This window comes from Cebidichthys violaceus, unplaced genomic scaffold (genome assembly GCF_023349555.1).
Source record: "Cebidichthys violaceus isolate CVI_PGR_0920_01 unplaced genomic scaffold, fCebVio1.0.p SCAF_9, whole genome shotgun sequence".
NCBI classification, from domain to species: Eukaryota; Metazoa; Chordata; class Actinopteri; order Perciformes; family Stichaeidae; genus Cebidichthys; species Cebidichthys violaceus.
Genome location: NW_027176975.1, coordinates 9139589 through 9164091, shown reverse-complemented (window position 1 = coordinate 9164091; position 24503 = coordinate 9139589). Strand labels below are relative to the sequence as shown.

Below are 24503 nucleotides of genomic sequence, written 5' to 3'. Positions count from 1 at the left end.
TGTATCTGTGTCACACCATGTGATCAAGAGCTGCAGGTGTCACTTTCACACAGGTAACTCTAGCCGGCAGCCTTGCTGGCTAAATTAGGCCAAATAAATTGAGAGATTTAATCAAAGAAACATCGAGAACTTGGTGTCAAAGTAAAAGTAAATTGCATCTAAAAAGGTGACCTAGTGCTAACAGATTCAAAGTCAGTACAGGTTCCTCAACCTTTCTATTGACATAACATAATGTTGTTTACCTTAAACTTGCCATAGCTGGATGATGGATCAGTTCAAGATGGAGGGCAGTTGTTTTCTAGGGGTGGCAATCTGCATAGTCACGCTCTGTTTGCTGCGAAACGGCGCAAACCTTTTTAAAAATGGAATTCATGCAAAATATTGACATATATTATTGATATTAATATTGATATATATATATGTATATATATATACATATATATATATAGTTGTAAGTGGTAATACAATTATAGTTAGTTAAAACATTTCAATTTCCCTGTGGGTTTGTACACACTGACATCAATAAAATCATGAGTTGAAATGTAAGATACAGTTTAGCCATCTTTACTGGTCAAATGCAAATATATACAGGTATGAATATATAGCCACCTCACTTTTGTATTAATTGATTAAGAAAATATAGTAGCAACTAACTATCACTAGAAAATGATTTATAATTTATAAAGGAAACATCTTCAATACATATTCATGTACGGTGTAACATTGTAACACAGTGTTACTATATGTTTAGTCAACTGTAATTATGTTCAGGTTTGTCCTTGATTTAAGACAGCTGATGAAAATCTAGTTAGTATACACATAACACATCAATTCACAATTAAATAAAAAAAACACAATTTTGGCACCAGCAAAAAAAATGATATCACTATTGTTAGAACCAGCCGTGTTATCACAAAAGAAGAAAAACATTTGATTTAAAGCATCTTAAGTTAAAAACAAACATGAGCACGATAAAACACAACGCAATCTCCAAACAAAGTGTTGATGCTTGAGTTGCATTGTGGGTAATAGACGCCTGATTTTGAGAAAAAGAAAGGAACAGTCCATCATGAATCTAAAAATGTTAAATGAATGCAAAGCCATATCTGTGGCGTATTTACAGTGCACTCTTATAGTTGATAGAAGGGTACATTGCATGTGCTCCATAGGGAGGTGGGGGATCAGCAGCTTGGGGTGCTGGTTGGGGTTGAGGCATCATGCTCCAGGGTACTTGGTCCTGGTTTCCAAACGCTTCAAATCCAAAACCAGCAGCACCAGGTGGTTGTTTTATAGCAGGCACCTCAAAGGAAGGTAGGATGACTATAGGAAGCTTGATCTCTGGGTCCGAAGCATATTTGACATCTAGATGGATCTGTGAAAAATATTGCTGATGTTATAATCTTTATATCACCAGAATATCGTGCAATATTACATACTGTGTGCATAATGGACTCATTTTACAAACAGTCAGTGAAGAAAATGGTCCCTTTGTCATTTTGTATATTTCATATTATGGCATACATAATGCCTAAGCCTTTTCCTGGAAAGCATTTGTTTATAATATCACTATTTAATTTTTATGTCACCCGTAACTGAAAAATGAAACCTCATTCACTAACTAAAAGTACAAATAAGACATATTAAAACAATGAAAACAGAAACATGGAAAAGCCCACATGCTTCCCATCGCTATTCTAACGAAACAGTAATCAATATATGAACAGAATGGCTGAATGGCTCAGAAAGAGGAAATGCAGGATTACTGTAATGTTCAGAAATTTCTCAAACAGAGAGGAAGAAGGCCATAGTGGAGAAGAAGGCCACTGAGGAGAAGAAGCAGCAGCCCCCCCCCCCCCCCCTTTGCACTCTTTGTTCCATCAGCAAGCAGGGCAGGAGTCAGCAGGTCCAGGTCAAAATCCAAAGTATTTAATATTGTTAACAGAAGCCAAAACAATCACAAACCAAATTACACTATCGATAGTAAAATATTTCAAGAAATATGAGACCCCATTCATACCACAGGACAGATTGATGTATCTGCCCCATGGTACGAAGGAAGTCTGATTCTCTCAGGGGATAAACAGCTCCTTTGCCCCCCCAGAGTTACATTCCTCAGCCTATCGATCAGCTCCACGATTGGCTGAAGTCCAATGGGCTCCTCCTTGGATCCTGACCCATTGACCTGGGCAGACACCTCAGTGAACTACCCACTTCCCCCGCAGATTTACACCTTCTGACATTCCTCAAACCCCCAACACAGACTCAATATATATTCAATGACCACACTCCTTGGTTTAACACTTCCTAAGTAAACACACTGTGACACGTAATATCCAGCACTAGGAATGCTTTAAAACTTAAAATTCCTCACATTACCTTCCACAGCTTTTGACCACAATATAATGAAGTTTACCTTCAGCCTGTACTCCTGCTTGATGATGGAGCAGTTCAAGATGGAGGGGGGTAGTTCCCTGGGGATGGTGATCACCTTGGTCACGGTCTCTTTTCCAGAACATGCAATAGACTCAACCTTCTCCTTTAGGATCTCATTTGTGGAAACTCTCCTGCGACCCTGGGCGAAGAAACTCTTCTTCTCATACAGTATGAATTTAGGCTTCACTGAACGAGATGACTTGTTGTTGATTTCAATTGTGACTTGGAGAGCCTCGCCTGTAAAATAAATGCAATCAGTATTTGATAGCAGTTGCAATTCTGCATTAGGATAATGTGTATGCCCACGCAGTGTGTTTCTTTATGATAGACAATAGGTTGACCACATGACAACCTAAGAGAAAAAAGTGCTATGTGGTTACTTGAAGACATTATTAAACATTAAAGAGTAACTTAACACCAGGCTGATCAGGGATGGCATAAACTCAATCAATGAAGAGCATTCATTGTGAAACTTTTATCAGTCAATAGACAAGATATTTAAGCAAATACTCACCACAGGCCATTGTATGTTGTGATTATATCACTTTGCTTCGCGTTGGGCTGAAAGTTATATTCACATTCCAATGTTCATAAATGCTAAAGTTCCAGCTTCCTGGGCTGGCAACCTGCTAACTCTGAGGCAGTTAGATGCGGTTGCTATGGAACGTAACCTACAATAGCAGCTAACATATTTATTTTTTCATCACAGACTAGCATTATATTGATTTAATTACTTGGCCGTGAAAGACATTATTTTGTATGTTGCCATTTATTGTGCATCCACTGAAAAACCTTCCAGCGTCAGTCGGATGACTTTGATAGCTGTTTGTACTAGGCTAGCCTTTATTTCTTCGGTCGAAGTGTGTTGCTTGGCGTGGCAAGTATGTTGCACCACTTCCTCCGGTCCTTGAGTTTCAGTTGCCAATAGCTCTGGACTCTCTACACTTACGGCCTTAAACTCTCTTAGCGTCAAGATATGGCAGCTATGAACCAATCAGTTGCTTGATTTGAACTACTTGTTTTATAAATTACTATCTGCCATGATTACGAGATGAGCATTAATATACAGACCATTCATAGGTTGATCTGAATATCATACATCCCTGTAAACATTAGAGCTATGGGGAAAAACTGCCAGGGCAATATATCGGCCGATATTAGCTTATTGCACGTATCAGTGTGTATGTCGCCAATCAGTAACAAGAACTTGTAGTACAGAAATGTCAAACAGTGTCACCATTACGTACTGTAATGTGTCCTCTAGGTTTGTTTATGTGATTTGTTTATATTTATGTATTAGCAGATTATACCATTATCGGACTCCCAAATATCAATATTGTATCAGCCTTAAAATTCAATATTAGTTAGGCTGTAGTAAATATAAACTAAAATCCAATGCAATCTTATTGTATCTGATAAAACCTTAGAATATAAGTTCAAAACAATCATTAAGACCATAAACATTCAGTCTCATATGATGCCCCTTAACAAGATTTTCTTTCTGCCTATTCGGTCGTTTATAGAGACTAACTAGCTGCTGCTGATACAACTTTCCTCTGAATTTACCTGTTAGTTTAAAGTGCACCACTTGCACCACAGATAAACTTGTTGGACCTGCATTGACCCTCCCCCACACCTTTCACCTTCTGTGTACGGGTGTGTACTCTGCTGCCCTTATTTTCCCAGCATGTCCAGAGCACACTGGTAGGTAATCTAGCTATTTCTCTCAAAAAATATCTTAGCAGTTGGAGGAATAATGGCTGTAGATGCAATGTTATATTCCTATCATAGTTTACATTCAGCCCAAGTACTCAAGTGGAGAGAGCGGCACAGGAAAATGAGATTGCGTTTTGAAGAATGGAACTGCTGCAGTCTCAATAAACAAGGCTCTTTTCTGCCAGCATCAAGTCATTCTCATGACTTCACAAAAACAGTTCGACATGTCACTCAGTTCCTGACAGTTTTGTAACTCATGTTTCCGTGACGAAGCATGTATGTAGTGGCAAACATTCTTCAACAAATAGCTGCTCTGTGTGTCGAGTTACTGAACAAGGAAAGGCTTGTGAATCTAAATTGATCAGATGAGGGATTAATTATTACCTTGCTTGTATCCCATCCGCTGAGTGTGAACATCCATTGAAATGTTTCCAGAGCCAAAGACTTTGACAGATTTATCCTTACACCCATACTGAGGATCCTATGAGAACAGACCCCCACCTCAGATCAGAACAGTCTCTTCTGCTTAGACAACATTTATCATTAAATGGTTGCAGTTTTGAAGATTAATTATTTCTTACCATAAGTCCGGGAATATCCATGTCTGCTTTAGACACAAATGTGAAGTGGGTTTTCACCTCTTTTGTCAGCTTCATTGATTGTTTAAGCTCTGCCTTCAATTCATGAACAATTTTGCCGATGCAAGTTTTGAAAGATGATGGGATTTTCCTGTGAAGTACACATATATAAAATTTAAATAACCTAAAAAGAAGTAAAACATCAGTTTAAAATAAAGAAGTAAAGAACTGGTACCTGTCCGGAATCTTGAAGGAAAAAGGAAATACATGTCTTCCTTTACCAATGACCTCAGTGCCTGGAACCAAATACGTATTATAAGCACTGTATATTATTAATGAATCATTGTCTAAAGTAAATAATTGTATTAATTTTAAACTTTACCATCTTGTCTTGCCTCTCTCAAGATATGATGTTTGACATCGTAATATTTCTCATTGGCCCAGTACACATGATGATATTGTCCATAATGTTCACTCCATCTGACCCGAGCTTCTCCTTTTGCTTTAAAAACAAGCGATTGGATTCTGGTTTCCTTAGAAGCCTCTACGATGATTCTCCCATTCACGATATCTCCATTTGTGAAGGTGTTTTTGCTGTTGATGGCATCATATTCAATTGAGAAGTTTTTGATGGTCATTTTCCACAAAGAAATACACAGTGGAAAATCAAAATCTCCAAAAAGGAGAGTCAAGGCTTGTAAACCCCGACCAGCTGCTCCACACTGTTTATATCTGATCTCAGGAATGCAAATCTTGTCAAACCTGTTTTTCTCTTCTGTGCCCAAAGGTGAGAGACACACATGCGCACACAATGAGTGGGTGGAGAGTGATACCTGTATCTTTGGCTTGAGTTTATGACTCACATGCTACGCTTTCTCAACGTGTCACATGACATACTGTATTTTCCGTTCATATCAAACTAATTTCCATTACTGTAAATATTGCACTTGTTATTTGACATAATGGAATTTAAGTCCAAAGGAAATTACAGTTGAATGACCTGGAATATTAAGAAGACTAAAAGAAAGTAGTTTCACCAGCTTTCGGAGGATCAGCTTGAGTTAGTCAGTGTCTGTGACTAGTCTCTACACAAACTATGGTCTGGTTACTGATAATCCACAAACCTCAACAGTCATTTGGATAAATGTTTTTTGCGTAGGTTAATACAAATTATTCAAGTGGTGTCCATTATCTCACAGAAATTTCTGGAAGGATGCAATGCTGCCAATTTTTTTAAATATGTCCTTTTCAATATTTTGAGCACCACAAATAAATTCCCAATTATTTTATTGTATGTGGGTGGCATCAATAGTTCCAGTGGCAGATATGAATGTGACCTTGTTTAGAGAAAATGCTTTGTTTCCAAAGCATTTCATGTTTAAAGCAAGTTTATCACACTTTTTGAGCCTAGAATTTGGAACAGCCAGAATAGCCCCACCTGAGGCTGCGAGCTCGCTCACATGGGGTCAACATTTCCTCTTTGTAGCTGGGGGCAAGAATCAAGTATGGTTTAATCTTTGCTGAACAGTTATTAAATAATGGTATCTGATACCAGATCCAGGATGTGAGTCAGTATCAGACCGATATCTGATATCAGTATTGGTGCAACTCTATCAATATTATTCCACTACATAACACTCCCCTGTATAGGAGGTAAATAGAGCTACACTTCATTGCAGGGGATAGTGGCGGATTCTACCAGACCAGAAAGTTTTGAAAGAAAAATCTCTCTTTAAGAAAACAAATGCATAATAGTCCTTTTGAACGTTGTAAGAGCAGTGAATATCATATCATAACTAATGCATGAATCAATTAACGTACACTGTAATTTATATTGCTATCTCTTTATTTCATGCCTTTTAAAATGTCAAAGTATCTTCACAGCCCCGTCATTTATTTCCAAAATCCATCAGAGGAGGGTACATTCCATATGTTCCATAGGGAGGTGGGGGATCCAAAGGTCCGGATGCTGCTGGTGGTTGTGGTGGTACAATGCCCCAGGCTGGTGGGTTTGTGCTCCCAAATGGTTCGAATCCAAAGCCAGAAGCAGCAGGTGGTGGTGCCAGCACAGCAGGAACCTGAGGGGCCGGCAGGACAACTATGGGAAATTTGATCTCTGGGTCTGAGGCATATTTGACATCGAGGTAAACCTGTAGAAAATATGGTTGATGTCACATGGTTGGATTTTGTATAATAACCAGAATAATCATAATGGATTTTGTGCATTCACGATTATTTACATCCTGTGTGCATACAAAAATGTGTACATTTAAAATCGACAGATCTGTGGAGTTTCTCCACAAAGAATCACACAAAAGTACCACTTTAATCCTTGTGTTTACCAGAGATGTGCTCATAATTAAAAATGACTAATCGACAAAAGAAATTTTGGTCGAAGAAGACCAAAATGACAGATTAGTTAACTAATCGACAGAGGGGGCAGCCCTAGAGTCTGCCAAGTGCAGCTGTAGGCGACACTCCTCTTGATAGGTAGACATAACAATACCCAATATCCCTTCACTTTGAATTTTCAATCTCCCAGTTACAAGACAGCAACTTGTGTAGTGTGAGCAGCAACCTGGCGACAAGTAGTCGAGTAGTGTGAAGTTGGCTTTACCCTGAGTCTGTACTCTGCTTTGATAATACTGCAGTTGAGGATGGAGGGCTCCGCATCAAATGGGATGGTGATGACTCTTGTGAACTTTTCGTTAGCAGATGGAAGGAGTGGCTCTCCCACCTCTTTAAGGAGGTCTTTAGTACTGACTCTTCTCTTCCCTCGTGCAAAGAAGATGTGCTTTCTGTACACACAGTACTTGGGTGTGATCTTGCGAGACGAGTTGTTCTGAATGCAGGCCAGAACTTTTAATCCCTCTCCTGTAAAAACAGACCAGAAATGTCAAAACAATCCTTGGCATGACATTAACAAGTGTCAATATTACTGGGCAGTCACCTTGGAAGAATCCTGTTTTCTCAAGATTCACATCCATGGCTACCATTCCTGAGTTGAAAACTTTCATTTTCTTATCCTTAGACTCGTGCTGGGGTGTCTGAAAGAGGACAAGATGTATTAATACACCTAAACAACAACAACCGAGAGAGCGAGAGAGAGAAGCACACTTAACCTATTATCTTTTATTCAGGTGTCTCAAATGTCCACCTCCAGTGTCTGCCAGCCAAACAAACAAAAGCAGTGCCAATAGAGTTGATTCAACAGGTGAACAACTAGATATCATCTCTACCAGTGACACAAAAAATATCTACATTTCAGAACATAACCTAAAAGTGATAATTCACCAGCAACACTGGGTACATTGTGTGCATTTTTAAAGCTTTGTTTAGGCAGTATTGGTTGGCTGAATGCAAAGACTCCACTGCTGGAGGCAGTTGCGGTTTAAGCACATTGCTAAATGCACCTCCTTGCAGGTACTAAAGAAGGGCTGGATTTGAGTCATTCAACTGCTTTCACCAATGCATGCCGATTTGGAATGACAGGAATGCAGATGTTACTAAGCACATACCATGAGCTCAGGGTCACTGGTCAGGTCTTCCTTCATCACAAAGTTGATCTTTGTTGAGTCTTTAATAGGAATCCTCATTGATCTGCTCAGCTTGGCTTCTAGTGAGTACACAATCTTACCAACAGAGCCATGAAAGGAGGAGGGCATATTCCTAAAGCACAAGAGCAGAAGGCCGTGACAAATGACTGGACATAGTTTAATGCATTGCGCATACGAGACAGTAGGTCTAAAAAAAGAACATAACTTTTGACTTTTCTAAATGATTTCATTAAACCTTTAAAAAATAAAACTACTATTGCAAGACCTGAGGTTGCTCTATGTAGATGTTTTTCAGAAGATTATATGCAAGTACCATACTTTCATCGTTTAAAAAAACAAGTGTGGAGAGAATAAGTGTATGTCTAACTCATTAGAGAACCACTATAAGAATGATTACTTACTGGAAAGGGATCTGAAAGGTGAATGGGTAAACATGACATCCTGCGGCAACGACATTGCTGTCTGAAAAGCAACAAGAAATTGTAAAATATAGCTGCAAGCGGCAATTGCAGGTTCTAACCCTTTTCACACCCTACAGAAGGAAGCCGCAGTTTTGGGCTTTACAAAGATGAGCAAAATCACCTTTGTCGGTCTTTTTTTTACTTTGGTCTACTTTTGTGACGAGCTACGCCCTTTTGAAGTTCATTGGTCAACATCATGAAAACTGCATAGGATATCAACAAGCTTTTGATACATTTTAACAATGTTATTCCAATAATGATCCTCAAAAAATGTGGCAGCAAACAGAGAAATGGTTTCGGAGATGTCAAAAATGTTTTTTTCAAAAAATTCTAAATGGTGGAAAATCTAGTGGGCGGACCTATGAAATCAGAGTGTGTTTTTCAGTTTGGCGCCACCTAGTGGTCGATTTGTATGAAACTTGTATGAAAGGATGTGTTTCAAGTACTCTTGTGGACATATCCTGCAAGTTTTGCAATGATTGGCCCAAGGGTTGTTGACTTTTGTCAAGTTTTGTGCTGAGCCACGGCCTTTTGACGCGCTTTGGAAGTTCATTGGTCAATATGATAAAAACTGCAAAAGATATCAACAAGCTTTTGCTAATTTATAATAAAATTTGTCCAATAGTGATCCACTAAAATGTGGAAGCAATCAGACCTAGGGTCAAGGAGAAGATAGACAAAAATCCTTTATGGCCGTTAATAACAGCACCACCATGTGGCCGGGTAATACTTCTTGAGAAGCACATGCACATTATTTCCAATTATTGCTTTAAGTTTAATGTTTCTACCTCATACCAGCTCACAGGAATTTAAGCCAACAACAACAAATATTATTATTGTTATTATTATTATTATTATTATTATTATTATTAATAATAATAATAATAATAATAATAATAACAAACCGGGGTTAGAACCCATAAAAAACATGTTCACTTCAAACTGTTGTTTAAAATTAACATTGTTTAAAATTTGTGAAATACTTACACGTTTCTCCATTGTTTGTCAGTAGTGTTTGGTTGTCATCTCCTAAAGAAAATCAGCACAATTAATTAACAGCAATACACATTCGTTACCTGAGCAATGAAATATTTGTTTTACAGAAAAGTCAAACCCCCCCCCAAAAAAAATATCTATCACAATATCTGTAAACCCAAGGAGACATCCAAATTCAATTTATGATCACATTAGACAAATAAACAAAAATCCTCACAACTGAGAAGCTGGAGACCAACATTTGTTAGGGAACATAAATACCTCAACAACAAATCAATTATCAAAACAGTTGCTGATTGAAATTAATAACCCCAAGCAAGGGCGTTTACCTTTGTGTGCGTGTGAAGTTTTTCTTATGTAATATGAAACAATGGAACACAGCTCAATGCACTGCAAATCGATCTGTTTTGGACGTAATTCTGCACACATATCACCATTACTTCTGTGCATATCTCGTGCCATATAGTTTACATGTCAGGATAAAGAAGGTTCTCTTTAAGTTAAAAATGTGCAAACAGGGTGCCGCCTAGAATGAAATGAAGTTCAAGGCACAGACGGAGGTCTGCGCTATCAGTTTGGGAATTATCTGAATTTTCAGTTGAAGCTTCTGCAAAGCAGCCAATGTTAAATCCTTGTTATCTAATTCACGCACTTACCTTTGACATCTTTGTCTCGAATGAAGTAATGTTTGATGCTGAAGTACTTGTCCTTGGAGTGGTAAACCACAGTAGTTTGACCGTGCCTCTCGGTCCACAAGACTTCTGCTTTCCCCTTGAATTTGATCAACAGGGAGTTCATTGTGCACTCTTTGTCCAACTCCAGCGTCACTTCTCCTGAAACGCAGTCTCCACTGGTAAACGTGTTTTTCTCATTAACGGAGTTATAGGTGACTTTGAGGCTCTTTACGGTGGTCGACATCCTGCCTCGCCTACACGGAAAATCCCCGGTATCAAATGACGCGAAGTGCCAACTGGAGTTAATAATAAAGACGACCTCTAACTTCCGCGATGGGTGTGTCCTAGTCCAGAGGAGGGACCCGATCCCACACACGACCATCAAATGACTCTTAACACAAACAATAGCACAAAGAACACCGTGGGTGAATTTATTTTTTGAATACAATGAAAAGATTTGGCTCCTGGAGCACGCCTTTGCTGCCTCAGGCTACGTAACTCAAAACATATAACGTGACATGACAATGTATGTAATGTAAAGACAACTGTGAAAATACCCTGGCAGGTTCAAAACAAACTTAAAACTTAAACCCATGGCAAAGTGACAGGTACCGCGTTCTTGTGTCACAAACAGATATTCTGCTGTACACAGAAGGGTTCAAGCCTGAGGACCTGCAGCAGAACACAGGCTGGAAATCAGCAGGTTTGCTGGTATTACTGTATTATAAGTCCTTTAGTTTTTGCTGTATAATAATGTAGCCTATTATTTAACTTTATGCTTTCTGTACCAATGTCTTTCATTATCTTTTTTACTTTGCTGGAGGATTGTTTTTTAATCTTCTGGAGTATAATATTGTTTTTATTTACTATAATGTATTCATATCTATAAGGTTACACATGGTTTGCTTGTAAAGCAGATGGTATTAAGACTGGATCACGGCATTTATTTCAAGATGATTGCTGGCTATATTCATGTCAGTGGGCATGGACAAATTATGAGAAAAACCTTCCACTAAATATAATCCAATGTAACTACAAATTCAAAAATGGCCAACATTAAAACGACATTGTGTTAACATTATAAGCTTTGTAATGGTAGGATTTATTGAACTGTTGCAATGAAATAAAAGGGGTGAGGCTTTAGCTATAGCAATTGTCAAAACCTTGATGTTCATTACTCCATTTCTCCAATTCATCCAAGTCAGGACTTGAAAAGAATTAAATCTGCATTTTCTCTTTGTGGTACTTTGTGGTCTCTGGAATAAGAGACATTATTATGTATTCATTGTTCATTCAAAAGAAGCAAACATTTATTCTGTATGACATTATTTCCTACTCTTCATATTCTTATTATTCTAAATAAACAGACAAGTACAATAGCATCATGCTTGCCATCTGCCTGGATAACAGGGTTTAAGCAAAACCGGAAAAGGTGTGAGCAGGCAGACGCTCCCCATCATTGGGATCCGGTAAAGCGGGCAGGACGACTATGGGGAACTTGATCTCGGGGTCTGAAGCAAACTTGACATCCAGATAGACCTGTGGTGGACAAAAAGTCAGCACTTATCATGACAATTGTACAGCCCAGTTGGCATAAGGACCTACAGACACAGTTTGAGAACAGTTTTGAGAAGAGAAATACACACCTTGAGCCTGTACTCTGCTTTGATGATGTTGCAGTTTAAGATGGACGCACACGTGGCAGGAGGGATGGTGATGATCCTGGTGACAGTCTGACCTGCAGAAGGTGGGATGGCGTCACCCACCTCTTTCAAGATGACTTTGGTTTCGAGTTTCCTCTTCCGCTTTGCAAAGTAACTGTACTTCTTATACAAACAGTACTTGGGCTTAATTTCACGGGATGATGTGTTCTGAATACAGGCCACGACCTTTATGCCTTCCCCTGCGAAACAGAGTATCACTTAATATTACAAGGGTTATAATCTCAAAACCGGCTCTCATAAAGTTAATTATTCCTCTTAACCTCTGGTTGACTCATACACACTTTGTTTGTAATGCTGTTTATACCTGCATTCGTTTGTAGACACATGACAAATTAAAGCCAATATATTATCTTAATGCTGTAACAAAATGCAATGTACTGGCATCGTCTCTCTTATTGTTACAGTATACAACATGAATTCTCATTCTGTTACTGTATCTGGATCTAAATCCACAAATGCACCAACATTATAAACCTGGATTTTAAAGATAATTATTTAATTTAGTTAATAATCACTTTAAAGCTATAGTCTTTGTACATTTTGATGAACAGCCGTCTCTTCATCTACAAGCAATACAGAATAATGCTAACATGTAGCCGTATAGCACAAGCAGTAAAGGCTTACAAAGTCTGCATACTGACTCAGTAATGTCTGTTACAACATCTATTGTTTGCTAACATTAGCCATTGTAGGCTACAGGTCATACCAGACCAATTAAAGCTGTAGCAGCAAAATCCTTGAGTGTTAGTTGCATTTTAATTCGTACATTTTAAGAGAGTGAAAGTGCTATTTATTATATCAAAAGGAATAGCTGTACATTTAAAGCCTGCCAATTAACTTGTTTTGAAGGAGCAACCTCCAAACTGGAGAACATGTTTGCATTATATCTCTGCCATTACTATCAGTACATGCCATATTGTTGTTGTCTTATCTTCAGACCAATGAAAAGGATTTATGAGTGAAGGGACTTTGAGCTATATGGTTAAACTGTGAAGAGGTCATTTTTTTTTCTTTTTTTTTACTGCAAATCACTTTTAATCTGTTAGTGCATGTATAATCCAATAATTTCGATCACACATGGTCTAAAATTACCTTGATAGAAGCCTGTTCGCGCAATATTCACATCCATGCCAACTGTTCCCGATGTAAAGAGCTTCATTTTCTTATTGGTGATACTGTGCTGTGGAGTCTGACAGGAAATGTTGGTAGTGTTATTTATCATTACTGCAGCAGTGTCAATGTCCAACAGCCAACACAATAAACGTGCATTTGTGAGTGTGTGTGTGCTGTGAGGTGGGTACCATCAACAACGGATCACTGTTTAGGTTTCTTTTGCAGATGAGAGTGAACTTCGCCTTAGCTTTGGTGTCTACTCTCATCGCCCTGCTCAGATTTGCTTCCATTGTGTACTGGATCTTTCCAAATGAGCCTTTAAAGGAGGATGGCAGGTCTCTGCATGACGTGACAACACAATGTACAAAACAGACTGACTGAGTGGAAATTAAAGATTGTTTATATTATAGTAGATGCTTGTTTCTAATGAAGAAAAAACAAACTTAAACATGTTTTAAATAACTGGTAAAAACATAATTGTTGATTAGCCTTTTTTTTTATAACTCACTGTGCTGGGATTTGAAAGGTGAATGGAAAGACATGGGTGCCCTGGCCAACAGCATTATTACCTGAAATGCATTAAAGTTAGTCAATGTGACTCCCGTCACTGATTATACAAGGTTTCTTAATCAGAACATAAACTAATAAATGCAGCTCTTACACTATACTCTTGTCAGCATGGTTGACCTGATTAATCGCCCTGAATGATGCTTATGTAATCATTGAAAATGGGACAAAAACTCAATGTAAACTCTTGCATGAATCATGTTTTTTATGTGGAAGTAACTCAAATTTCTATTTATTTAAATAATAGGATTTATTTAATGTCTTGTAAATCCTTAAATCTCATGGGTAAAATTTTTAAAGTGACCAATTGAGGATACCATGGTGTGTGTCATGTTGTACATGCAAATACACTTAATACAGAATAAATGGCATTTCTATTTAAACAATGCTAATAGAAAATGATGGGACAAAAGCAATATGACAGCGATAAACACAGAAAAGAGATGCAACAGTACATTAAATACATTTTGTACCAATTTGTCATAGCATGTGTATGGTCTGTTAAAGAGTGCCACATTAATCAATTATACATAGAATGGAATAATCGGATTGTACTCCATTAAATGTCACAAGTAGCTCACTTACCTTGGCCCTTCTGAATGATAACTTGCTTCATACTGAAGTACTTCTCTTTGTTATGGTACGTTACAATTACCCGTCCATACATTTCTGTCCATTTGACTTCTGCTTTTCCCTTCAGCTTTACACTGAGTGAATCTATTTTGCAGTTTTTTGACAGCTCTAGTGTAATTTGTCCTGAAATATTGTCACCACTGGTGAAAATATCACTTTCGTTTATGGGATTATATCCCACTGAAAAGCTTTTAACACTATTTGTCATTTTACATGCTGTGTGACTGCCAAGCAGAGCTGTAAGCATGAAAGGTGAGACAGTGAGACAGAGATTGTATATGTTGTGAGGTGTGTCTCTGCATGCAGATAGGCTCTTTGATTTTGGTAATAATTAAACCGCAATACTTCAATAAATCTTGCCTACACATTAGAACTAGATTGGTGGCTGCTAAACTAAGAATTATTGGCTCTAGAATATAAAATGTTACTTTGGGGAAAGATTTGTGTTTTTTGCATAAATCAATGCAGGTTTAAATGAGAGCATTTAACGAACAAGTTCATTCTTACTAGTGCTGACAGCATATGCTAATTCAGGTTGCTGCTGGCTCTCCTTTTGTGGGTGTGTCTAATACATATCAAACACATCATAAGCAGGGATCATGTGAGCTAACCACGTTACTGGAGGTAATGAGTTTATGGAATCCAGGCAAAGTGCATCAGTACACATGGCGTGTCTAAAAGTTTGAAAACAGCTTAATGTTAGCAAAAATCAATATTTATAGAAATGTGTGTAAGAATGCCAAATCATCTCTAAATGTTATTCTCATGAGCAATTATTTCAAAAGAGTGTAAAGTCTTATTAACATAGCAGGGTTACAAAGTGCTCCACCCTTATACAAATAAGACAATAAAAGCTTTGAAGGTGAATATATAATTACAATAGGGTCAGGGTACTATTCACTGTGTATATTACCTACTATAGTACAACAAATAATCTCCTGCGACAGCCTACACAGCCAGGGGATATTCCCAAAAACAGCAGTGGGTTGTTGTTGGGTCACCTTGCACAACAGTTAATTATTTCCTCACTACATTTCATCACCATTGACAGTGATTTATTTAGTGCCTGCTATTGGCTTTGGTTAAAGTCATAATAGAAACAGCTATGTGAAATATGTGTGGTAGTTAGTAATAGTAGTAAGCATTTTGTGCAGAGCAAGCATGAGTAAAGCCTCAAAGTGTAGTTGCTTCTCACACTGTGAGTCTGCGCGGTACTGTCCCCTACTGGACACCAGATGCACTGCACCATATTGGTAACCAAGACACAGTTGCAAAAGAGATAAAACGATTGGAACTAAAGATGAACACAAAAATAATCTTGGTGCAAAACATACTGACACCACATTTTTATTTCAGTTCATCTAAACATTACATATGTGTACTGCAACATTGAAAAATACTGTCTTTATTGACAATGAGTCTTTTTGCATTATCATTTGACAGACCCAAGACCTGCTGGATCATTTGGTGACATCTGTCTTTGGGGGTGAGTTGGGACACATTCACCTTAAATAATGTTTAAGCAAACTGACTTAAACCAGCTTTTTAGGCACACAGATGACAATGAGTCAAACCACACGGAGCAACAATACATGGCACAAATATACATTTTGGGACAATCTATGTACAATCACTTTGGATGTACTTGCAGCAAAACAATATTTACATGCAGTTCATTGCCCAAAACAAGAGGCAGTGAGGTTCAAGTTTAGCAACAGCTGAAGCTAGTCAGCATGCTCACCAACTATGGCTGTCAAGCTGTGGACTCATTCTGAATCTGAGCTCACTTCCAATACCGTAGATTAGTTTCATATACATTTAAAAAAAATATATTAAAAATGTAATTTTCACACAGTAGCAATATGCAAGGAGCAGCCTGAGATGATGTGAACCCGCATTAGCCAGCCATCTAAAGTTAGTGAATATTAACATACTGGCTCACTTAGAGGGAGCGTTAGCTGAATAGCAAAGAGGAGACGGCTTTCCTCCAGGAAATTAAGCTGATTGGGTTCGCAATGACACATAATTAGGCTAAAAAGAGTGAATTTAGTTTACGCGGTACTTGCAGTCTTTTCTCTGCTGAAGGGAGCAAAAAGTAATTTGGTTCATGGTATTGAATCAGTTCAGCAGAGCATTCAGCTGCTTGCATGCAGGGGTCTTCATCATCATCAAAGAGCACATTTACCCTTACTTTGGCTTAACTTCTAATATAGTCAGATTATAGAGTAAAATATGTCTCTATATAGTGCACTGAATGACAACAGTTAATATGTTAAAAGACATGGTAGACAAGTTGATATGAAACAATAGAAAAAAAAACTGAACTTAGAACTAACAATATTTGAAATAATATAGTATCTGGGACAATCCCTTGAAGATTTTGTATTCGACTTCTGACAAAGTAACATTTTCCATTTCGACAAGAACAGGAGAATTTTATCTGAATGATAACAGTGAACATGTATATAATATAAAAATCTTCGGTATGAAACAAGTGGTAATAATATTCAAACTGTAACAGATCTTTTCCCCAATGCTTCAAACTACTCAAGCATAGACTTCCTATTGATGTTTAAATGAATCCATAGTGAACAGTGCATAGATAAAACTAACACTCTGAACACTGACTGAAGGCAGTATGATGCTACACAATGTTTAACAGAATGGCAACTTTCAGTTACAGTACTGACATTTACACTATTAAATGTACAAGAATAAAATATAACAGGGAGAGAGAGATTAATATGTGTAGTGGTAAATATTAAAAACACACAGAGACAAAACATCAAGTAGTAAACAAGACAGTAAACACACATAGACTTTGACTGTGGGAAGACCACAGTATATATATATATATTAGTATAAAAGTGAGCAATGTAGAAGAAGAAATATCCTTTAAACTATAATAAAACATAGAAAAATACTCAGCGGCGATCTCTCCATGATGAAAAGGCAATACAAAAATAATAAAGGTGAGCCTGATACAAAAAAACCTGAGACATAAGGCTCCATCATGTAATATTAGATACATTGAAAACTCACAAATAAAGCGGCGGTTGAGCGTTAACAGGGGTGTCACACAGAATGATGGGAAACAGCACTGTGAGGTCGGATGACGCTCTTACGCTGAGGCTAACCTACAGGAGACACAAGAAAACAACTTAAACAGACTGGAAACAGATATAACAGCTAACATCAGCTTTAGATGTATTTAAAGTAGCAAATGAAAGAGACAAACTGGATAAAAAAACAATTACATTATTTTATTTTTAGCATCTTATAGCTTCACCTCAATAAAGTAATCCACATCTATGATGATGCAGTTAGAGATGGTGAGCGGTGCAAACGTGGGGATAGCGAGCATGATCGCGGTGTGAACGTCAGAGGTGTGAGCGCTGACCGGCTCTCCGGTCACTGACGCCAAGTTTTTCATAACCATCCTCTTGCTCATCTTGTTGATGGTGTAGCAAATCTGTTTCTGTTGCAGTGCCACCTTTGGAGTAGCCGTTCGAGAGGAAGCATTACTAAACTGACAAATGATTTTCACAGTTTCACCTGGAGGAAGAACAGATCGGGTTATTGTCAGCAAATGTTTCAAGCTTCACTGTCAGGAATATTTCACCATGCAGATGGATCAATGAGTGGATGGAAACAGTACCAGGCATGAAGGCTTTCTTCTCTACACTGACTGTCATGGTGATAGGACCAGAGGCACACCACAGGCAGCACAGTGTCATGCTGTTGGAGCCCGATAGAGGAGCCTGTGGAGAAACAGGAGAACATTTGGGCAATGGACATAAATGTACGTGAGGAATTGTTCAATTGAATCGGTATATTTCTTATCTCATGAAACTCATGAATATTACAGTACGGGGTAAAATAAGTCAACCTGAGCAGTGACCTGCATTGCAGAGCATACTTTACCCAATATACGAACAGGAAAGTATACGCTAATGGGCCTCCATCGAACTGCACCATTAGAATGCCACTGATTTTCAAAATATTTAATTTTCAATTTTAGGTTTTATGAGGTTTTTGAGATCAGAAAGATGGATGAGATAGTTTGATGAATATGAGAGTGCCACTTTGATTTACATTGTGCATTGCATTGTGGGACAATAGTGTCACACATTTATACTCCACTACATCTCAGAGGGAAACCTTTTACTGACAACTTTAGTTACTCTATAGATTATACATTTTCAAACCCTTCCAGTCCAGTGAAAACAATACATCTCCAAATTTGGTGACTTGTTTTCTGATAAACTGAATGATGAAGTGCTCCTTTGTGTGCTGAGAAAATTCTCCTAGTTCTTAAGACAAAAGAAATATTTATTTTAAAGTATTTCTGCTGAGAATACTTAGCCTACATAATTGTACTTCAGTAAGGTTTTAATGCAAAGCTTTTACTTGTAGTGGAGTATTTGCACAGTGTGGAATTGATACTTTTAAGTAAGTAAAGGATCTGAATACTTCTTCACCATTGGTTTTCAGACCTTTATTATTTTAGTTTGATGTAGTTCATGATTAATTGTGATCAAATTACCCTTCAACAAGCCATCCTTAATATTTCAATAAGGATAAGCTGTACATGTTACACAGAGAGTGGGAAGACCCTGGTGGGTTAACATGGTCATGGATTACTTACGTGCAACTCTGGCTGGTTGGTATTGATGCGGTTGACAAAGTTCAACTCCGTCACAAAGTCTTTGGCCATATGCCAGGGTCTGTGGATGCTCACTGTCAAGGAGTACAATATTTGTCCAAAAACTCCACGGAAGGTAGATGGGAAGTCTCTGCATTGATTTAAAAAAAATAAATGGAAATAGTGAGATACTGATATCAACTGGCAACAATATACACACATTTCTGCAGAAATGAAGAAGAAAAAAAAAATCTCAGATATTATAGTGAACTATCTTAAAACATCTAAAGACCTCAGCGACTACATTGAAGAAAACAATATTGATGGACCTTGGGTTGCTTCTACATAAAGGTTATGGTTTATGATGATGACTGGCCATCAATATGTCTGTATCTATAGTACCATGTCCCCCTCCCCAAGAGTCTCTGTAACAGAAACAAGAAACACAAAGATGACAAATTCCCATATGGAAAGGTCTGATACACACCCCTGTGGGAGCTGACATGTAAATGGGAACAAATGCCTGCCAGGCTGTAGGATTGCCGTCCCACCAGTATCTGCAGGGGGAAGACAAACTGAGTGACTTTACTGAACAATGACTTACTGTTTGCAATGCGGCCACGCATCCACACAACCTCAGTGAGCGCTTACCGCTGTTTTCTTGCAAGATGACGCTTTTGAAGTTAAAGAAGTCCAGTTTTGCCGTGTGGTGTTTCCGATGTCTTCGTCTTCTTCTCCCCCCTCCTCCGCCGGTGGACCAGTGGACATTCGCCCTACCCGTCAGTGCCATCGATATTGAAGTGATCTTCGTCTCCTTCGTGAGGTCGAAGGAGACGTGTCCCGTGATCAGGTCGCCACTGGAGAAACTATTCGTCTCATTCAAGACATTGAAATTGATGTTGAAGTTCTTTATCGTCTGCTGGAACATTTTTGAAACACGAGTTAAAAAAAAAAGCAAAAAAGAAGCAGTCTGAAGATACAAATAAGTCTAAATAGTTCCCCTACAGTAAACAGACCGATTGTTTCGTGCACGCAATCACCAATAAAGTATTAAATTGCTAAAAACAAACAAACAACTCAGACAGTTTACAACAACAAAACATTACACTGAACATATTGCGCATGCGCACAACATACTGGAGGACCAGCCCTGACTTTGGGCGGAGCCAAGGCTCCATATGTCCAGGATCGGTTGGACGAAGGACTGAAGAAGTGGGAAGAAATAAGGGGTTGAACCGTGACATACCGTGAGACCAGTTGTGCAATATAATACATACATAAATAATACATTTTGAGATGATTTATAGATTTTCGTTTTTTATACAGACATTTGAAGTTGTTTTGGAGGCTATCATGTTACCTGTCATGTTACTAGTCAAACAAACTAGTTACTCCTAAAAGAAATCCCTCAGGTTTTCAGCAGGTTAGCAGGATTTTTGATAGTTTTACTAGAATCTCTCTCAGATGTTATTCGGATGACAAACTGGTAACTTTGGTATTTTTTACACATGTACTTAGACTTTTTGACTGTACGATGTAATATGTTGGATCTGCTCTGCAGGCTAATGATTTGTTTCTTGCATCCGTTGTTCATTTGTGATGAAAAAAAAAGAGAAATAATAATAATCCTGACGTTCTGGCCTGAGGGTACAGTGCCCAGTGTGTTTCTAACACATATTTTACTTTGACATATGGTGTTCTGAATGGGATGTTGTTACCCAAAAACAAAATCATGATCTGTTGATAATAATTATGAGATGTCAGATTGTAGAAAATGTGTAAAACATTCCATTACCGTATTCAAATACTTTGGCAGCACATTTTCAAATTTCAAAATTAATTTGTTTTTTGTTTTTTTGATGGTGTGGCTCTAAATGAATATGATAAAATGTAGGTCTTGGAAATGAAAGTCCAGATGCTGATGTAGACAGTAAACTCTCAAAGCACACATCACGCTGGAGGCTTTCTGAAACAAACACTTCAAGATTTTGCTCAAAAGATGATGCTGCTGTAAAAGCATCTGGATTCTGTGTAGCCAGTGTTGCTGAATACTGAAGAATTATCATCCAGATTGCTATGTTATTGTGGTAGTGTTGGGCTTGTTCACTCGAGTCACAAACAAAACAACCTTACCTCTCTACACTTACCTCTAGAGGTAGTTTGTGGTAGTTTTGGTTTTGTTTGTAACGTCTCTTTCCAAATTAATATCCCTGTTACTTTGGATAATCCACATAACATCCTGACATGCATTTCCATAGAAACTATTTCTTTTGTAGCAACAATTTCAAAGTGTGAAAATACAATAAAAGCTATCAGCATTCCTTGATATCAGTATGATTTTTGTAATTTGGGTGAACTGACCCTGTCGTTATTCAACCACTAGATGGCACTAAATACTTTATTCTGATGCTTATTATGCTTCAGACTATATAAACCATAACTATAAAGACTTACTGACAACTTAACTTGTCATTACAAACCCACATGTCGTGTTCCATCGAGATACATCAATTATTTCAGAAGTATGAGCTTCACAGTAACATTTTAAACATAATGTTTTGTAATGCTTTAATAACAAGTGGTTTAATTGCCCTTTGCTAGGTTTATGGTACACAATACAGCCATAAAATGCTGATAAAGAGCCATTAAAACAGACAGCAAAAGGCATAAAAAAACCTACCGGCAGAAGTTAACTTGACCACATATCTTTTCATACCTGCTTTCTAGCTCTATTTGAGAGGGGGATAGGCCTGCTGGCAGTTTCCTCTAAAGTATGAGATTTTCTTTGAAGTGTATTGAGGCACAATATATTGCACAACGGACTTGTCAGAGATTATGTTTGGACTGTTTCAGATGTATGGAAGTCGTGCATTACTAGACTCACTCTTCGGCAGCGTGGCTCTTCTGTATGTTGAAACATACTGTACATAGGAACTATCTCCATTCCACCACACATCTAGTACAAAGTTGGCTTTTTTTTTGGTTAATTTTCAATTTGCTAAGTGTTTATATGTAACTTTATCAAGTTGAATGTTTGACAAGATAGTTTGTGGTATTTAGATCAAATCTCTTGCGGTATAGCTCTTCAACTGCATTTTGAAACAGAAACAGCTCAAAAGCAGAGGTTGCTTCAATCAACAAACTTTAATCATCATCATCTGGTATTCAGTAACTGTCCATTAGCAATACTCAAAGACTTAACATTAAGTCTCATAAACAGTGGAAAGGTTGTTTTGTTACATTGATAAATGGAGACCCAGATAGTGGCATTCACATGAAATCAAAAGAACATATGTATTTCTTTGATGTTGTTAAGGATTACTCGTGACACTCCTGGAAACTATCTTATTCATGAACTGTTGCATAACTTTTCTTGTGTTTATTCAAGCCTGTTAATCTAAAAGGGCAGAGTAATGAACAAGAAACAATTGACAAATAATACATTGTGTGATAATAATAATCCTGTTGCCTTTATGTCTCTGTGGCAGGTTTTCTGACTAATAACAGATCTTCGACTCAAAATCTGTGCAGTGAGAACCCTGGCTCCTGAGAGGTAACGTGTGGTTATGGTTGTGTGAACGGTTAGTTGCTGTAAATGCGGAAGTCTGATGTAGATGAGTGTTTGGCACATTCTGCTTTCAAGTAAAAGAGTCTTAGCAACATCATCTTTTGATGGGGATCTACATGTTGGACATATTGGACTCACACGCACAATCGTTTGTAACCAGCTTTGGCTTCAGCTGTCTCTGATATGGGCACCTATCAGGTTTAGTGGAGCTCACGGTGACTTGACTTTGCCTGCCAATTCGGTAAACCAACCACACGCAGTATGATTGGTGCACACACACACATGTACACACACACATGTACACACACACACACACACACACACACACACACACACACATGTACACACACACACACACACACATCTATCTCTTCCATCCATCTCTTTATCTCATAGATATCACATCTCTTTGTTAATTGATCATCCAGCTGTGAGCGGTTGGTATTTTGATCAGTCATGTCCAGTACTGAGTTGCATCAAGATGACACATTTATTTTTGCTTGTCTTGGTTCATTTCTTGTTGTTTGCACTTTTCCCCCAATATACCAGAACAGATTTGGAAACATAATATTTCCTCTTATTATCTGATTCTCTTTGACAGCCCTCATCAGCTTCCATAATGAGGCAGCTGGTGTGTGCAACATGTATCCCTTGTCATTAATGTTTTCATATACCTGTCAATTCTTCATACAAGCTCAAACAGAGTAATTTCTTGGAATTAATCACTCTTCAATGTTTTCGTAGCAATTGCTATTTTCACTATGTCACCTAGTTATGACCCTATTGTTTGTTGTACGGGAGCAGAGTAGACGTTTCAGCTTATCAGATCTAAATTCAAAGTGAAGTAAAAGAACCCAGAGGATAAGCCGCGTTATTGATCTGTAGTTTCTACACATCGCCTCTCTCCTCTAGTTAATCCACAGGGTCAGCTCTAATGACATTGAGGAGCTCCTCTGGCAGTCGGCACTGCTACCATTTGCAATTTAGATAGAGGGAAATAGAAGAGGAAGAGGAGGTGTAAGGGGGGGGGAGTGAAGGGGGAGGGAGATGGGGGAGGAACAGGAGGGCTAAAAAAAGTGACAGGGAAAGGGGGTAAAAGACATGATTCAGGAAAGAGAGACACTGAGAGAATAGGTGCACTGCAGGGAAAAGGTTTTGGAAAGGGAAACATAGAAAACAGAGTAGGTGTATTTAAATGACAGAAGGACTCTGCTGATTGGGTTATGCCATCTGTTACACAATACAAATATGGCAACTTTAGCTTAATCCATGGAATAGTTAGACATTTTGGAAATTATGCTTATTTGCTCTATTGCCAAGAGATTGATAAAAAGATTGATACCTCTCTCTCATATCAGTCCGTTAAATATGAAGTTACCGCCATCAGCCTATAAGCTTAGCTTTGCATACTGACTGGAAACAGGGGGAAACAGCTAGCCTGGCTCTGTCCAAAATAAAAATAATCTGGCTACCAGCACCTCTTAAACTCAATAATAACACGTCATATATCGTTTGTCTATTCCATACAAAACCTTCCTTTTTTCAGATTTTTCATGAAAAATATATACTCATTAGCGAGCTTTAGAGGGCGGGGAGGTGAATTTTGTTACCTTCAGACAAAACCAGGCAAGCTGTTTCCCTCTTTTTTCAGTCTTCACGCTAAAATAATCTAATTGGAAATTGGTAGTAGTTTCATGTTTCCTCGACAAGTAAAAGAATAGGCTAAAGTACATTTCCCAGAATATTGAACTACCCCTTTAAGCAAGATATGCAGGAACCTTAATGTTTCAGTGATGGAAACATGTAAAGAGGTGCAGTCAGTAGAGTGCATATCTATG

The 24503-nt window shown here is 38.0% G+C and overlaps 4 protein-coding genes across 5 annotated transcripts; all 4 read right to left on the bottom strand.

The window, feature by feature from the left end:
- Positions 1-563: 563 nt before the first annotated feature.
- Positions 564-5449, bottom strand: LOC137867591 (arrestin domain-containing protein 3-like). Its single transcript, XM_068704272.1, has 6 exons — positions 5110-5449; positions 4963-5023; positions 4731-4878; positions 4534-4630; positions 2414-2670; positions 564-1372 (listed from the first exon to the last, which is right to left on the bottom strand). Exons 1-6 carry the CDS (start codon positions 5363-5365, stop codon positions 1118-1120), a joined length of 1074 nt encoding a protein of 357 aa, XP_068560373.1. The 5' UTR covers positions 5366-5449; the 3' UTR covers positions 564-1117.
- A 1106-nt stretch (positions 5450-6555) lies between these two features.
- Positions 6556-10706, bottom strand: LOC137867507 (arrestin domain-containing protein 3-like). The gene is made up of 7 exons (XM_068704136.1): positions 10398-10706; positions 9733-9774; positions 8686-8746; positions 8246-8396; positions 7678-7774; positions 7345-7601; positions 6556-6877 (listed from the first exon to the last, which is right to left on the bottom strand). Exons 1-7 carry the CDS (start codon positions 10657-10659, stop codon positions 6617-6619), a joined length of 1131 nt encoding a protein of 376 aa, XP_068560237.1. The 5' UTR covers positions 10660-10706; the 3' UTR covers positions 6556-6616.
- A 112-nt stretch (positions 10707-10818) lies between these two features.
- On the bottom strand, positions 10819-14709 carry LOC137867195 (arrestin domain-containing protein 3-like). The gene is made up of 6 exons (XM_068703662.1): positions 14405-14709; positions 13761-13821; positions 13441-13591; positions 13232-13328; positions 12062-12318; positions 10819-11954 (listed from the first exon to the last, which is right to left on the bottom strand). Exons 1-6 carry the CDS (start codon positions 14697-14699, stop codon positions 11829-11831), a joined length of 987 nt encoding a protein of 328 aa, XP_068559763.1. The 5' UTR covers positions 14700-14709; the 3' UTR covers positions 10819-11828.
- A 1066-nt stretch (positions 14710-15775) lies between these two features.
- On the bottom strand, positions 15776-20213 carry LOC137867564 (arrestin domain-containing protein 3-like). Of its 2 annotated transcripts, none has more exons than XM_068704219.1 (6): positions 19749-20213; positions 19585-19654; positions 19101-19248; positions 18111-18213; positions 17742-18007; positions 15776-17589 (listed from the first exon to the last, which is right to left on the bottom strand). In XM_068704219.1, the coding sequence occupies exons 1-6, from the start codon at positions 20023-20025 to the stop codon at positions 17491-17493; spliced, it is 963 nt and encodes a 320-aa protein (XP_068560320.1). In that variant the 5' UTR covers positions 20026-20213; the 3' UTR covers positions 15776-17490. The 2 variants fall into 2 exon arrangements, with proteins under 2 accessions (XP_068560320.1, XP_068560321.1); XM_068704220.1 differs by having other exon boundaries at positions 15776-17584.
- Positions 20214-24503: the final 4290 nt, after the last annotated feature.

Coding starts and splice junctions, on each gene's coding strand:
- LOC137867564 (XM_068704219.1), bottom strand. CDS start 20,025: ATGTTCCAGCAGACGATAAAGAACTTCAACATCAATTTCAATGTCTTG. Junction 18,008..18,110: donor GAAGAAAGCCTTCATGCCTG/GTACTGTTTCCA, acceptor TTCTTCCTCCAG/GTGAAACTGTGAAAATCATT. Junction 17,590..17,741: donor ATGTGGATTACTTTATTGAG/GTGAAGCTATAA, acceptor TGTCTCCTGTAG/GTTAGCCTCAGCGTAAGAGC.
- LOC137867507 (XM_068704136.1), bottom strand. CDS start 10,659: ATGTCGACCACCGTAAAGAGCCTCAAAGTCACCTATAACTCCGTTAAT. Junction 8,397..8,685: donor ACCTTTCAGATCCCTTTCCA/GTAAGTAATCAT, acceptor CTTGTGCTTTAG/GAATATGCCCTCCTCCTTTC. Junction 7,602..7,677: donor GAAAACAGGATTCTTCCAAG/GTGACTGCCCAG, acceptor CTGTTTTTACAG/GAGAGGGATTAAAAGTTCTG.
- LOC137867591 (XM_068704272.1), bottom strand. CDS start 5,365: ATGACCATCAAAAACTTCTCAATTGAATATGATGCCATCAACAGCAAA. Junction 5,024..5,109: donor GAGAGAGGCAAGACAAGATG/GTAAAGTTTAAA, acceptor ATTTGGTTCCAG/GCACTGAGGTCATTGGTAAA. Junction 4,631..4,730: donor TGGATATTCCCGGACTTATG/GTAAGAAATAAT, acceptor CTGTTCTCATAG/GATCCTCAGTATGGGTGTAA.
- LOC137867195 (XM_068703662.1), bottom strand. CDS start 14,699: ATGCTTACAGCTCTGCTTGGCAGTCACACAGCATGTAAAATGACAAAT. Junction 13,329..13,440: donor ACAGTGATCCGTTGTTGATG/GTACCCACCTCA, acceptor ATTTCCTGTCAG/ACTCCACAGCACAGTATCAC. Junction 11,955..12,061: donor AAGCAGAGTACAGGCTCAAG/GTGTGTATTTCT, acceptor TGTCCACCACAG/GTCTATCTGGATGTCAAGTT.